Source organism: Chiloscyllium plagiosum, chromosome 5 (genome assembly GCF_004010195.1).
Source record: "Chiloscyllium plagiosum isolate BGI_BamShark_2017 chromosome 5, ASM401019v2, whole genome shotgun sequence".
NCBI classification, from domain to species: Eukaryota; Metazoa; Chordata; class Chondrichthyes; order Orectolobiformes; family Hemiscylliidae; genus Chiloscyllium; species Chiloscyllium plagiosum.
Window position 1 is genome coordinate 121870018 of NC_057714.1, and position 14521 is coordinate 121884538.

The 14521-nt window shown below is 41.8% G+C and overlaps 1 protein-coding gene across 1 annotated transcript in view; it reads right to left on the reverse strand.

Annotated features, from left to right (window-relative positions):
• The window catches only part of cyhr1 (cysteine/histidine-rich 1), a 125764-nt gene that overhangs the window by 13227 nt on the left and 98016 nt on the right, over positions 1–14521 (reverse strand). The window contains exon 3 of the mRNA XM_043690960.1: positions 9286–9497. Coding sequence (XP_043546895.1) covers positions 9286–9497 — 212 coding nt within the window. The remainder of the gene's footprint in view (positions 1–9285; positions 9498–14521) is intronic.

Consider the following 14521-nt stretch of genomic DNA (forward strand, 5'->3'; position numbering starts at 1 on the left):
TAGGTAATAGATGAAGTTCAGTGCTGAGAAATGTGAGGTGGGGCATGGAGAGACAATACAAAACCATGGGTATTAACTATAAAGAGGGGGGGGGGCAGGAACAGAGGGAACAGGATGCATGTCACTAAAAGTAGCAAGACAGGATACAAGGAGGTTTATACTGGAATTGTATAACATGCTTATTCGGCCTCAGCTGGAGTACTCTGTGCAGAACTGGGCTACCCTCTTTAGGAAGTTTGTGAAGACATCAGAGAGGGTAAAGAAAAGATTCATGAGAATGGTTCCAGGAATGAAGGACTTTGGTTATGAAGAGACTGGAGAAGTTGGGAGAGGGCTAAGAGAATATGTGATAGGGGCTCTGGACACAGTAAATAGGGAGAAACTATCCCTACTTGCAAAAAGTATTGAGACTAAGAGGGTAAAAACAACATTCCTCATGCAGCAAGTAGTTAATTTCTGAAGTCAGCTTGATAGAGGCAGTTTCAAATGAGGCATACAAAAAGAAAGTAGACTGTTATTTGAAAAGAAAGAATGTATAGGGTTGCAGGGAGAAGACGAGAGTATGGCACTAAGTGAAATGCTTTTTCAGGCTAAATAGCCAAGTTCTGCATCATTCTTGTGATACTATGATCGAGAGTAGGGGAGTGGGGCTGAATTCAAAGAGCTTGCACAGGCATGGTGAAAAATCAATTTTCACCAATTTATTGATTCACTTGATTACCATATTCCTCGATCCCCCTCACCTCAAACTGTTGCCTGTTCTATCACTATCGTTGTCCTTCCCTGAGAATGTATTTCACCATAAAATTATCCTTTGGTGAAGAGAGTTGTTTCATCTTATTTTGTAGTTAAGAATATCTTATTTGTACTGCCTGGCATTCAAACTTTCACCACAGGTTTTGCTGCTTCAGTTCTCAAGAACCATCACTGTGACCTAAATTAAGGTCTCTTGGAATCCTCTTCCTTTCTGAAGGAAGCCAGCCAAGCGTCCTGAACATTTCTGCTTGAATCCTGATGCTACTTTTGTTCCTGATTCCACAGGCATTACATACCATGGGTAATCCAAAGGGGGGAGAGAGAGAGAGAGAGAGAGAGAACAAGCGAGCGAGAGAGACAGACAGATGAGAAGCAACTGAAAATGTGTCCTAGTTGCCCGCACTCGTTCCGTTCCCAGGATATGATAGTACTGTATGATAACAAGACAGTGAGAGGCTGACCAATTGCCTTGCCAGCCCGGGGAGTTCTGGATCAAAGGGTAAAGAAGGGCAGCAGTACTTTTTGCCATCAGGAATTGGGTGTAGCTGTCCTACCTTTTTTGTGACATGCCTGACTGCAGAAATCGGTTCCTGTGTGAGTAAAGATCAACCAATTACATTTTGAGTGGAAACAACGCATTAATTTTGAAGATATTGCCCATTTTAATTGTAAATAAACCTTCCCTCCCCACCGGCTTGGGAATACAACTTTTCTCAATAGTTCTGTGTGCGCAGGCAAGGAGTGGAAGGGAGAGGATGGGGAGGGATGGTTTAATAAACATGAGCACCCTATTTCCGCACACACAAATGTTGACTTTTTTTCTTTACTAGTTAAGTACACCCTTCCAAGGGATTCAGTCATTTGGTTCTCTTTTTCAGCTGCGCTAACTTAGTTAAGCTTCACCTCCTCTGCAGACACTGTGGCTGGGATCAGTTGTGGGAGGGTTGGAAAGTCAGGCTGGCTGCAATGGCCATTGTAAAGGGAGATTATTACTGTAGGGGATAAATCTGTTGAACGGTGGACCTGAAGATGGGATGGGCTCAAAGCTGTTTCGATTGGTTGGCTATGAGAGGCTTCCAATCTTTGACAGCTATGGTTCTACATCGGGGATTATCTTTAGCCTGCTGTTCTTTGCTTCAATCCTTTGCTCCTGCGCAACAGATCTTGGCCAAACCTCTTTAGTTAGCTATACCCCATCTCTCTGAGACTCTGTCTTACACATCCCTTCCATCTGATAATTTCCCTCTGCTTTCAAAACCTCCTAACACCTTTTAAATTGCTCTGATCTGTCCCACCCTTTTAAAACCTCCTATTGTCATTCTTCACCTGCCTGTTTAGTGTCCATTTTATTCTTTGAGCTTTCTGTATAAAACCTAAGCGATTAAAGCAGCCCAGTAACAGTATTAACCCAGTCCTGCCAAGTACAACTTTACCCTTTAAAACTCTTGCAATTTGATTTTTTATACTAATGTGTTGCTGAATTGGATAAGGGAATTAACAGGTGAAAAAATGAAACATGATACAGGAGACAGTTTAGATAACCAGAGGGAAATGAGTCTGATTGTGCAATACAGTGGAATTTAACTTCCCCACTATTTGATTCTTGATCAATAGTCCATGTGGCTCTGTGACACATTTTGTTTGATAACACTGGTGTGAAATGCTTTGCAACATTTTAAAAAAAAAGTTGCTGTTTTTGTTCGTAGGCCCAGCACTTGCTTGCAATTGGGTTCCTCAGCAATTGGCCACTCAGGGTGATTTCACTTGCACAGTCCCATATTCTTCCTGACTGGGTGTATGCCCTTATCATCCCATGCCTCTGTGACTGAACAGTCATAAAGCATGGAACAGAGCCTTTGGTCCAACTAGTCCATGCTACACATGTTCCCAAACTAATCTAGTCCCACCTGTTTGTGCTTGGCTTAAATCCCTCCAGGCCTTTCCTATTCACATACCTATCCAAATATCTTTTAAATGTTCTAACTGTACCTGAATCCACCACTTTCTCTGGCAGTTGATTCCACACATGAATCACTCTCTGTGGAAAAAAAAAGTTGTCCCTTCCTCCTCTGACCTTAAAAATGTCTGCTAATTTTGAACAAGGAAAAAGACTGTTGTCATTCACCTTATCTGTGACCCTCATGATTTGATAAACCACAATAAGGTTATCCGCGAACCTCCTACGCTACAGTGAAAAAAGTCTCAGTCTTTCCTGTCCAGTTTTATATCTCAAACCCTCTATTCCCAGCAACATCCTGGTAAATCTTTTCTGAACTGTCTCCAGTTCAATAAAAACCTTCCAATAATATGGCGACCAGAACAGGGGAGAAAAACAAAATTTAGACTGTTGTGCAAACCAGATACTGTTAGTGACCCTCAGTCTCATTCTCTCCCACTCCCCGGGTTGTTAGTGACCCTCAGTCTCATTCTCTCCCACTCGCCGTGCTGTTAGTGACTCTCCGTCTCATTCTCTCCCACTCGCCGTGCTGTTAGTGACTCTCCGTCTCATTCTCTCCCACTCGCCGTGCTGTTAGTGACTCTCCGTCTCATTCTCTCCCACTCCCCGTGCTGTTAGTGATACTCGGTCCCACTCTCTCCCACTTCCCGGGCTGTGAGTGACCCTCAGTCTCATTCTCTCCCACTCCCCGGGCAGTGAGTGACCCTCAGTCTCATTCTCTCCCACTCCCCGGGCTGTGAGTGACCCTCAGTCTCATTCTCTCCCACTCCCCGTGCTGTTAGTGACCCTCAGTCTCATTCTCTCCCACTCCCCGTGCTGTTAGTGACCCTCAGTCTCATTCTCTCCCATTCCCCGTGCTGTTTGTGGCTCTCAGTCTCATTCTCGCCCACTCCCCGTGCTGTTTGTGGCTCTCAGTCTCATTCTCGCCCACTCCCTGTGCTGTTAGTGACCCTCAGTCTCATTCTCGCCCACTCCCCGTGCTGTTTGTGGCTCTCAGTCTCATTCTCGCCCACTCCCCGTGCTGTTAGTGATTCTCAGTCTCATTCTCTCCACGTCCCGTGCTGTTAGTGACTCTCAGTCTCATTCTCTCCCACTCCCCGTGCTGTTAGTGATTCTCAGTCTCATTCTCTCCCACTTTCCATGCTGTTTTCACTGAGGAGATTAATTTTAATGTACTGTCATCTAAAAGGAGGTTGAAGCAGCAAAACAGAATTAAAGATATACAAAATAAGAGGGGGAGGAAGTCTGAGAAAGTGATAGGGAAGACAGTGGAGTGGAAGAACGAATGTGAGAGAAGGATAGCACCATTGAGAAAAAGGGATGGACACTGGAGAAAGAACAAAGGCAATGTGTAAGAACTAGGTTTCAGGGAATGACAAGTTATTGCAGCATCATTGAATAAAAATGTAGTCTCTATTCACAGAACAATCATGTTTGTGCTGCAAGTGTCAGGCTCTGATCCTCAACAACTTGACATTTTAAAAAAAATTAATTTGTGGGATGTGGGCGTCCCTTGCTGTGCCCATGCCTAGCTGCCTTTGAGAGGATGGTGGTGAGCTGTCTCCTTGAACTGCTGCAGTCCACCTGCTGTGGGTTGACCCACAATGCCATTTGGGAGGGAATTCCTTCTCTAAGCTCTCCAGTTGGAAAATATGGGGCAGTGAATTGCTTCTGATACATTTTTCCTGTTCAGACACAGAGTGAAGCAAGATACTTTCACTCCTTGGGAGAAGAACTAGGAAGACAAGACTTTCTCCAACACACATTCCTGGTTCACTGCAGGGCCGGTGAAAGAGATTTCCTCTCCATTACTCACCAGTGAGTGGTGTAGAAAGAGCTAAAAGAGAAAGGTTTCCATTTAACTGAAATACTTCTTCATTATAAGGTCATAAAATTAAACAAACATCCATGGATTCCCTCCCTCAAGCATTTCCGATCTGTGCTGTCACTTCTTCCTTGACCATACTCAATTCCATTCACTCTTACATTTCTTTCCATTCACATTTTCTCCTGACTTTTTAACCTGTTGATGCAGGCATCCATCTCTCTCTTCTATCCTCTTTCTCCCACTGTGCAGAACTTTAACAGGGCCTTCAACTCCAAACAGCCTTCAACAAGGCATGTTACTAGTTATTATCTTTCACTCCTACTTTGTCTCTCACCTTTCCATCTCTCAGTTTCATTCCTATCATTATGTTCAATTCTCTCACTCTTTGTCTACAAGTGGTGTCCCACTTTGTCAGTTACACTAAGGATTTGTAACTTTAGAATCTTTTTCCTTGCCAAACTGCATTTATTCCCTTACAATAGGCTAAAGTGAGGACTGCAGATGCTGGAGATTAGAGTCAAGATTAGAGTGGTGCTGGAAAAGCACAGCAGGTCAGGCAGCATCCGAGGAGCAGAAAAATCAATGTTTCAGGTCGGAGTCCTTCATCAGGAATCAGGAATTTCTGATGAAGGGCTCCTGCCCAAAACATCGATTTTCCTGCTCCACGGATGCTGCCTGACCTGCTGTGCCTTCCCAGCACCATTCCCTTACTACAGTCAACTTGGAACTCCAGAAGATCTTTTCAAGGTCACTGCTTCGCAAAGTTCCTTCGATGTTACAAGTCCTTGAAGACCTTTTTATTTTATTCACCCACGGGATGTGGCTGGCCAGCATTTAGTGCCTGTCCCTAGCTACCCCAAGAAGGTGGTGATGAGCTGCCTTCTTGAACTGTTGCAGTCCATGCGCTGTTGACCTACAATGCCATTATGGAGGGAATTCCAGGGCACTGCCACATGTGGGATCTGAGTTCTCCGCTCTCTCTGTTCTGTGTGCCTGATCTTTCAGCTACAATAGTCCCATTCCCATCACTTCTACGCTTTATTTCTTCCTCCCCCCCCCCCCCCCCATCTCAACATTTTGCTCCTTATCTTTTCCTCCTTGATGTTTAATTTTCATCCACTATTCTGTAAAGTGTTCTGAGATCTCTCTGTGCATATGAATTGGTAACAGTTGTTGCTCCCTCAGTTTTATGTCCCCAGCAGAAACTACTGCATCATAGTAATAACAGGAGAAAATTATTTAACTTCTGAGGTTCTTCCACTATTCAATTAGATCTTGGCTGATACGTAATCCAATCTCATTTATCTGCCTTAGCTTCACCTTTCTCAATATCTTTAATTTAAAAAATCTATTAAGCTCAGTCTCAATTCCCTGAGAATCCACATGGTAACTGTAAAGAGAGTTCATAAGTTTTTGTGAGAAGGAATGCTTTCTAACTGATGAGCTCTTCACTACAAAATTAGATCTGCTTGTTTTGAATTTCTCCACCAGAGGGAACAATTTCTTTCTATCTATTCCATCAAATGTACTGCCTGTGAATGTGGTAGGGGCAGATTTGTTTTCTTACCCTTATGTACTTATCCAATTACAATTTTCAAAATGAACTGGATAAGTATGCAAGTGTAAGAAAATATCCTGGGCTACAGGGAAAGTGAGGAGAGAGGGTTCTCTTGTAGGTGGGCATCAAATACGTGATGGCTACCTTCTGTATCCATCAGGGACTGTGCTCTTATTACAGAAAAGTTAGCAATTTTTCCAACTGTCAGGTGGATGCAAACACAGTATGAGAAGAGATTAATAGCTAAATGAGAGCAGTTATGAATGGTTATCTTTCAGACTACAAGAAGGTACACAGCACAGTTCCCCAGGAATCGATCGCACGACCATTGCTTTGCTTGATTTATATTCGTAATGCAGACTTTGATGGACAGGGTACAATTTCAAAGTCGGCAAACCTTGGAAACATTCTGAATTGTAAGGAGGATAGTGACAGTCTTCAAGAAACTAGTTAGTGACACATTTTGTTAAGAAGAGTGAGAAGAGTCAACATAAAATAAAGGTACAGTTCTAAAAAGCTGTGATTGCTGATACTCAGCAGCATGCCCACTAACAGTAAAATCTCTCGAATATATTTAAGAGTGATAGATACTGTACCTAACAGACACCTAAAACTGAAATAAATAAAAGTATATCGGTGAAGAGAAAACCAGGGTTAAGCAAATCAGATTTCTTTCTTAAAAAGGAATTATATTGCATGTGCACAATTTGAAAAAAAACTGGAGGGGAGCATGTGCAGTTGGTATTCATCATAGACTCAGTGGTGTCAGTAGACATATTGATTCTAAAATGTGTAGAAGCACAAATCATTTGAAGTGGCAGGGCAAGTTAAGTAAGTGGCTAAAGAGTCTTACAGGATTTTGAGTTTTGGAAGTAAAAGCTGAATATAAAAGCAAGGGCTTATTGTGAATCTTTATAAAATGCTGATTTTATTACAACTGGAGTAATGTATTCAATTCTGAAGGCATTCGAGAGGGTGCACAGAAGATTCATGAGAAAGGTTCCAGGAATGAGTGACTTCAGTTACTTGTGTTATTAGCTCTTAGGATGAATGTGATCAAAGAGTATGGGGAGAACATGGAAACAGGATACTGAGCTGTATGATAATATCGAATGGTGGAGCAAGCTCCTGCTCCTATTCTTTATGTTTCTATGAAGAGGCTGGGTTTTTCTCCTTACAGATGAGGTGTAAAGTGTTCAAACTCATGAGGGGGGGGTCTAGTCAGAGAAAATAGGGATAAACCTTTCCCATTAGTGAAAGGATCAAGAACTAGAGTACACCAACTTAAGATTGCTAACCAAAAGAAGCATTTTTATGCAGCCTTTTATGAAGGGATTAGGATCTGGAATGCATGGCCTGAGCAGATTCAAACATGGTTTATAAAAGGAAATTGGATAAGCACCAGAAGGAGAGAAAATTAGCAGGGTTACAAAAGAAGGATGGCAGTAGTGCGCTTAGCTGAGCTGCTCTTATAAACAGCATGGACATAATGGCTCAAATGGACTCCTGTGTTATATGGTTCCATTCTATAATTATTGCAATAGTTCCTTAAATAAAATCTTCCCCTAGACACACAGTAAGAACATCAGGAAACAGATTGTTTGACCCCACCAGTTTATGTCTGGTTTCTACCTTCACCAGCAATAGTCTATGTCCCCTTCTTGCCCCTGATAGCCTTTACTCTCTTTTTCCTTCAATCACCTATTTTCAAATGTTGTTACAGTCTATGCTTTATTCCTTAATTCCACAGTTCCACTATCCTGTATTATTCTATCTGTTATGTGGAAAATGAATGCCAGTAATTTCCATAAACAGGTTACTGGGTAATTGATCTGCATTCCTGGCTGGTCTCCAACCTTTCAACCTCTATAAACTGAAGCTCATTTGAAACTCTGCTGACTGGATCCTAGCATTCACTAATTCCAATTCATCCATCACTTCTGTGATCATTGACTTACAGTAGTCTACAATTTAAAATTTTCATTTTTGTTTCCAAACCCCCTCAGGGCAATGCAACTCCCATCAAGCCTATATCATCTTAAAACCCTCTTACATGTCTGCAGTTCTCTGGCTTTTTCTACCAGCATTGATGGTAGTGTTTTTCACTGCCTTGGCCCTAAGCTTTGGAATTCCTTGCGTAAATATCTCTAACACCCTCTCTCCTCTTCCAAAGAAACACCCCTCAAAACCTCTTTAACTTAGCTTTTGGTCACTTGTCCTAATACCGCCCTGTGTAGTTCAGTGTCACATGTTGCCTAAAAATGCTGTGGCGAGATAGTTTGACACATTTTATTGTGTTAAAGGCACTGTGTAAATGCCAGTTCTTGCTGTCATCTACTGTCAGCACTGGCAGAAACATCTGCATGGATTTTTGTTCTTAAGAACTCAAAACTAGCCATATAAAATGCAAGAATAATAGGTTTTAATAAATGTAAGATCTATCACTGAGCCTCAGTCAGTAGACCTGGGAGAGAACTATATTCGCTGTGTATCAGCTCTTGGATTAATGAATTCTCCACTGCCTGTGTTTTTTTTAGATGCTATGAAAGGACATAACTAGTCCAAAACCTGTGATACCAACAAGTGGAATATGCTAGTCCATCAATTTCAAGAATGGAACATTTAAGATTTGTATGATCAGATTTTAAGTTCAACACCCATGGGGAATTACATTCAATGATCCTACAGCCCTTGGAATGAATTGCCATTAAATGAAGGGGCAGGACAGGCATGGTGTCATGAGCCTTTTGTTGTTGACTTGCTCTCTAATGCAAGGCTATATACTGGAACCATAGGGTGAATAATATTTCTTTCCCATTTCTCCTCTTAAGTCCACCAGGCACCAAACCTGTTCCCTCTTCTATCTGCCTTACCCTGAGCAGCCATTTGTCACACATTATCCCAGGCAGCAATATGACTGGCAGGAGCATCACAGCCAAGCCTGATCTCGATGGAGTGGAGGTTATTGCCCAGTGAACTGAAATAAGGCTTACTGGGGACAACTGTAGGCACCCAACTATTACCCTGCTGAGAATTGGTTAACAATCAGCATGGAGCAGGAACTGAAGTCAGGACTTTGTGGTCTCTACAGCTCAGTGTGGTGGGGGTGGTGGAGTGAGGGTTTCTGCCTTTCTTCAAACAGAACATGAGCTTGGTGTCTATGATGAAAGCAGAAACCATCCTTACCTGTATATCCTATTTTCTCAAAGCTAAGTAGGTTGAAAATGCTGTTGTAGAGCTGCATTTCCTTCTTGTGGTTTTGGTCCATTTCGTCCAGGATTTCCATCAGCTCATTGCCAGTCTTGGTGGGGTGGCCACATTCCCCCTCATGAGCAGTTAGCTCGTGGAATGGCCCCTGCCATGGACATCCAATCCGCTTGTATTTACACAGTGTTACTCTAGCATGGGAAAGGCAGGGAGGAAAACAACATAGCAGGTTAAGCAGAGTTTAAACAGGCTCAAACAAAAAGACTGACTGGCATTTCCAACACACCATTCATGAAATTAGGACCTTCCAAAGACATCTATATATAAAGAGTCCTGTATCCAGTAGTGGTTATTACACTAGCAAAGATGTGAAAGTCATCATGGGACTTTGATTTACCAAAATGACTCCAGTGATGGGGAGCTTTTGGTTACAAAGTTAGATTGGAAAGTTTGGGGTGGACTTCTTGGAGTAAAGAAGATTATGGGGAGATTTGATAGAGATGCACAGGTGTGGCCAAAATAAACACAGGAAAACATTTTCCTTTAGCTAACGGCACAAGGACTAGGGGACACAGATTTAAGATTTGGGGCTTGAGATGTAGGGGAAAGGTGAGTAAGAACTTTCTTTCACTATGCGTTGTAATGGGATGGAACTCACTGCCCATGAGGGAAGGTGATAATAGGCAGAATTTTGTTTTTATTCATTCAAGGGATGAAAGCATTGCTGGCTAGGCTAGCATTATTGCCCATCCCTAATGGCCCAGAGGACAGTTAATAATCAATCACATTGTTGTGGACCTTGAGTCACAGTTTGGTGAGACCAGGTAAGGATATCCTTACATGTCCTTACGCCCTGAAGGACATTAGTGAATCAGATGGGGGTTTTTTTTTCTGACAATTGACAATGGACTAATTCCAGATTTTAAAAAAAATCAAATTCAAATTTCATCATCTGCTGTAGTGGGATTTAAATCCAGGTCCCAAGAACATTACCTGGGTCTCTGGATTAACAGTTCAGCAGAAATACCACTAGGCTATCACCTACCTTTTAGGATAGAGATATCCTCAAAGATATCACAATCTCAGGATGTCACAAAGTAAATTAAGTACTTCTGAACTGCAGTCACTGTGAGATGAAGCAGTTTGTGACAATGGTAAGAAGGTATTAAATAAGTCAGGTCTCCAGAAAACATACCAACATCTCACACTGGACAAATTAATCCTCAGTGCAGTCCCTATGGCAGTGTGGAGCTTATGACAGACCATATTGTGCAGCCCTCACACTGACTTTCTGTTCCTCCCAGATGCCTCTCATCCCAGCACGGGGCTTCCCAGAGGAAAGAGGCCAGGCAGTCTCCTTGGTTGCTCTACTGGAAGTACAATGGAGTACAATGTGCTTAAGTGTAAAATTGTCCATTTTTGCAGAGGCAGAAAGAATACAAAAGCATATTACTGAAATGGTGAGAGGTTGCAGAGCTCAGAAATGCAGACAGATCTTGGTGCACAAATCACAGATTAGTATGCAGGCACAGCAAATAATCAGGAAAGCCAATAGAATGTCACGTTTCATTGGAAGGGGAACTAAATGCAAGAGTAAGGAGGTTGTGCTTCAGTTATACAGGCATTGATGAGATTGCATCTGGAGTATGGTGTACAGCACTGGTCGCTGTACTTAGAGAAGAATGCTAATGTATTGGAAGCAGTTCAGAGAAGGTTCATAAGACTAATATCTGGAACGAGTGGATTGCCTTATGAGGAAAGATAAGACAGGCTAGGCCTAGAACTAGGGGTCTTAGTTTAGAAATAACGGATCACCCATTTAAAATAGAGATGAGGAAACACGTTTTCTCTCAGAGGGTTATGAATTCCCTTCCCCAAAAGGCAGAATCTCTAAATATTTTTAAGGTAGAGTAAGATACATTCTTGATTACCAGGGTGATGAAAGGTTATTGGGGATATACAGGAAAGTAGAGTTAAAATCAGATCAGTTATGGAGGTACTATATGGCGAGCGGGTTCAATGGATCGGTTAGGTGAAAGTGAGGACTGAAGATGCTGGAGATCAGAGTCAAAAAGTGTGATACTGGAAAAGCACAGCCAGTCAGGCAGCATCTGAAGAGCAGGAGAATCGACGTTTCAAGCATAAGCCTGATGAACAGCTTATGCTTGAAATGTTGACTCTCCTGCTCCTCAGATGTTACCTGACCGGCTGTCCTTTTCCAGCACCACACTTTCTGACAATGGATCAATTAGCCTACTCTTGTTCCTTGACTGTATGATCATATGTACCATAGGGACAATTCTGAACTCCCACCATCTGAATGTCTACAGGTTAGGCCATCCACTATTTCAATGAGTACATGTTAACCCATCTGCCATCTCAGAGTACAGATTAACTCACCCACATTCTCATTCTCTAAACTTATAAAGAATACTGCAAACTTGCAAAGAGAAATAAGAGCAAGTTAGAGGGAACATATAACATAATAAAAAAGAAGTGAAGAATATCAACTCCAAGGACTACAACCCAAATGCATTCAGAGAGACAGTGACATGATAGAGCCAGGTTAGCAATGACAATATCACACGAAGCTAATCAGTAACAGATAAATATTCGATGACTTGTGTTGTGAGAAGGATCAAGTAATATTTAGAGAAAAGCTTATAGAAATACTTTGTTGTCAGATTTTTAAAACATCAAAATAGCTAACAATGTTATCTCCTCTTTCTCACTCTTGTCTGGAATAACATGATCCTTTGCAATATGAAAAGCAGAGCGGAACAATAATAAACAGTTAGCGTGGTGGCACAAAGGCCATTTAGCCAGACTCCTACATAAATTACTAAAAATGGTGTTCAAGTCTCTATTTTGTGATGTATTTTAAGCATTGTAAACAGAAGAATTACAGATCCATTTCTATAATGTACTCGTAGTCTGAACCTAAATTATATGCTGAACTTCACAGTATATCATTTCAAATTTCCTAGTGGAATTTATTTTTTGTTCTCATGCTGTAAATGCTGGTGGCAAGGCTGACAATTATATTGCCCATCCCTGAGGTGTGACAGACCTTTTCCCAGAAATGTTGCAGACTGTGTGGTAACAATACTCCCAAGTCATTAGAAGACATATCACAAAGGAAGGACATTCAGTCCATCTTGTCTTTGAAAGAACTGTTTAATTACACCCACTTCCCCCATATTCACTCTCCACATCCCCTTTCCTTTTCAAGTATTTCTGCAATTTCCTTTTAAAAGTTGAACCAGCTCCACAAACATTCAGGCAAAATCAATGACAGTGAACTGGACACTGTCTGGGTGGATGAGAATCATCTCCTCTCCAGGTTCTGTTTTCTCATTTCTCAAATGGCCAGTATTCCAGGTCAGTAAGACATATCAAAGATATCCTGAAACTCTCCTTGGAATGTAACATTATTGACTGAGACAGCATTACTACCAATCATTCTAAATGACAACATCCCTATCAAGTTGCACCATGCTTTAAGTCACAACATTTTCATAAGGCAGTGTGGTGGCAGAAATAGTAAACATGCAAAGCAAATTCTGCACTCTAAACCTCAATAACCCATGTGAGATTTTGCCCCACGTGCTCAAAAATCCGTGGGTGGAGAATTGTCCCCATTCAGTCACATAAAGACCCACAAAAGAAAATTGTAACCCTGAGTCACAGGGTTATACAATGCAGAAAAAGCCCTTTGGCCCATCAAATATGTAATGATCTATTTATACGAGTCCCACTTTCTGGTATTTGGCCTGTAGCCTTAAATGTTATGACATTTCAAGTGCTCATTCACACATTTTTTAGTCAAGCAAACTTGACTAAAATTTGTGTAAGTCTACAGGTTCAGAAGCTCTTTAATTACCAAATTTTCATAGAAGTAATTTAATTGGGGAAGGGAGATTGATACTTTGCCTGAACTGGGATGAAGAGCTCAGGAAAGCAGACCTCTCAGATCACCACCATCTTGGATCCCACCATTTACACATTTTTTAAAGGTTGTAGAGAAGACAAGACGCTCAAATAGAGGAGTAGCTGACAAACTTACTCTGCTCAAAGAACAAACCCAGCTTCTTTAGTCTCTCCACATAACAAAAGTATATATTTAATACATTTCTGATTTTTCTAATGGCTTAAGGAGATTCTAGGGCATTGACAAGTGATGGGGAGGAACAGTGTTCAGTTCGGAACAGCACTTAGATTGTGGATAAAGGTGATCATGTGACCATGTTGCATTTACTGCACTCTTAGTGAATTATAACAACCACACTATGACAAATGTAAACAGGTTATTGAGCTTGACGTGCATTTCATGCTAACGTGCTGCTGCTGAGTATCTTGTGTGTTGTTTTAAAGCAGTGATGATCCAGCAACTACACATGGTTTCAAAATCTGGGTAAGCTTCTGCTCTCATGTACAAATGTTAAATGCAGATGGGGCTTTCATTCACGTTGTGCAGTGATCCAATGGGATGAGACACAGTACATGGGCATTTTCTTGTAAGCATTAATACACAAACTGAACAGATTTCAGCAAGGGTTTCTGTGAACTGTAACATAGAAACGTAGCTGCTGTCCTTGTCCTCCTCGACAACAGAAGTGGTTGTGAATGTGGAAGGTGCTGTGTAAGAAGCCTTTCTGTAGTGCACTTTGTAAATGATATACACTGCTGCTACTGAACATTGATTGGTGAAGGGAATGAATGATTGTGGATATGTATCAATCAAGTGGGCTGCTTTATCTTCTTCAGTGTGTTGGAGCTGCGCTCATCCAGACACATAAAGGGTCACAATCTTGATTTGTGCCTTGCCAGATGGCAGACAAGCTTTGGGAAGTCAGGAGATGCGTTACTTATGCAGGATTCCTAGCTTCTGCATTAGTGGTGCTGGAAGAGCACAGCAGTTCAGGCAGCATCCAAGGAGCAGTAAAATCGACGTTTCGGGCAAAAGCCCTTCATCAGGAATAAAGGCAGGAAGTATGGAGAGATAAACTAGAAGAGGGTGGAGAAAGTAGCATAGAGTACAATAGGTGAGTGGGGGAAGGGATGAAGGTGATAGGTCAGGGAGGAGGGTGGAGTGAATAGGTAGAAAAGAAGATAGGCAGGTAGGACAAGTCATGGGGACAGTGCTGAGCTGGAAGTTTGGAACTAGGGTGAGGTGGGGGAAGGGGAAATGAGGAAACTGTTGAAGTCCACATTG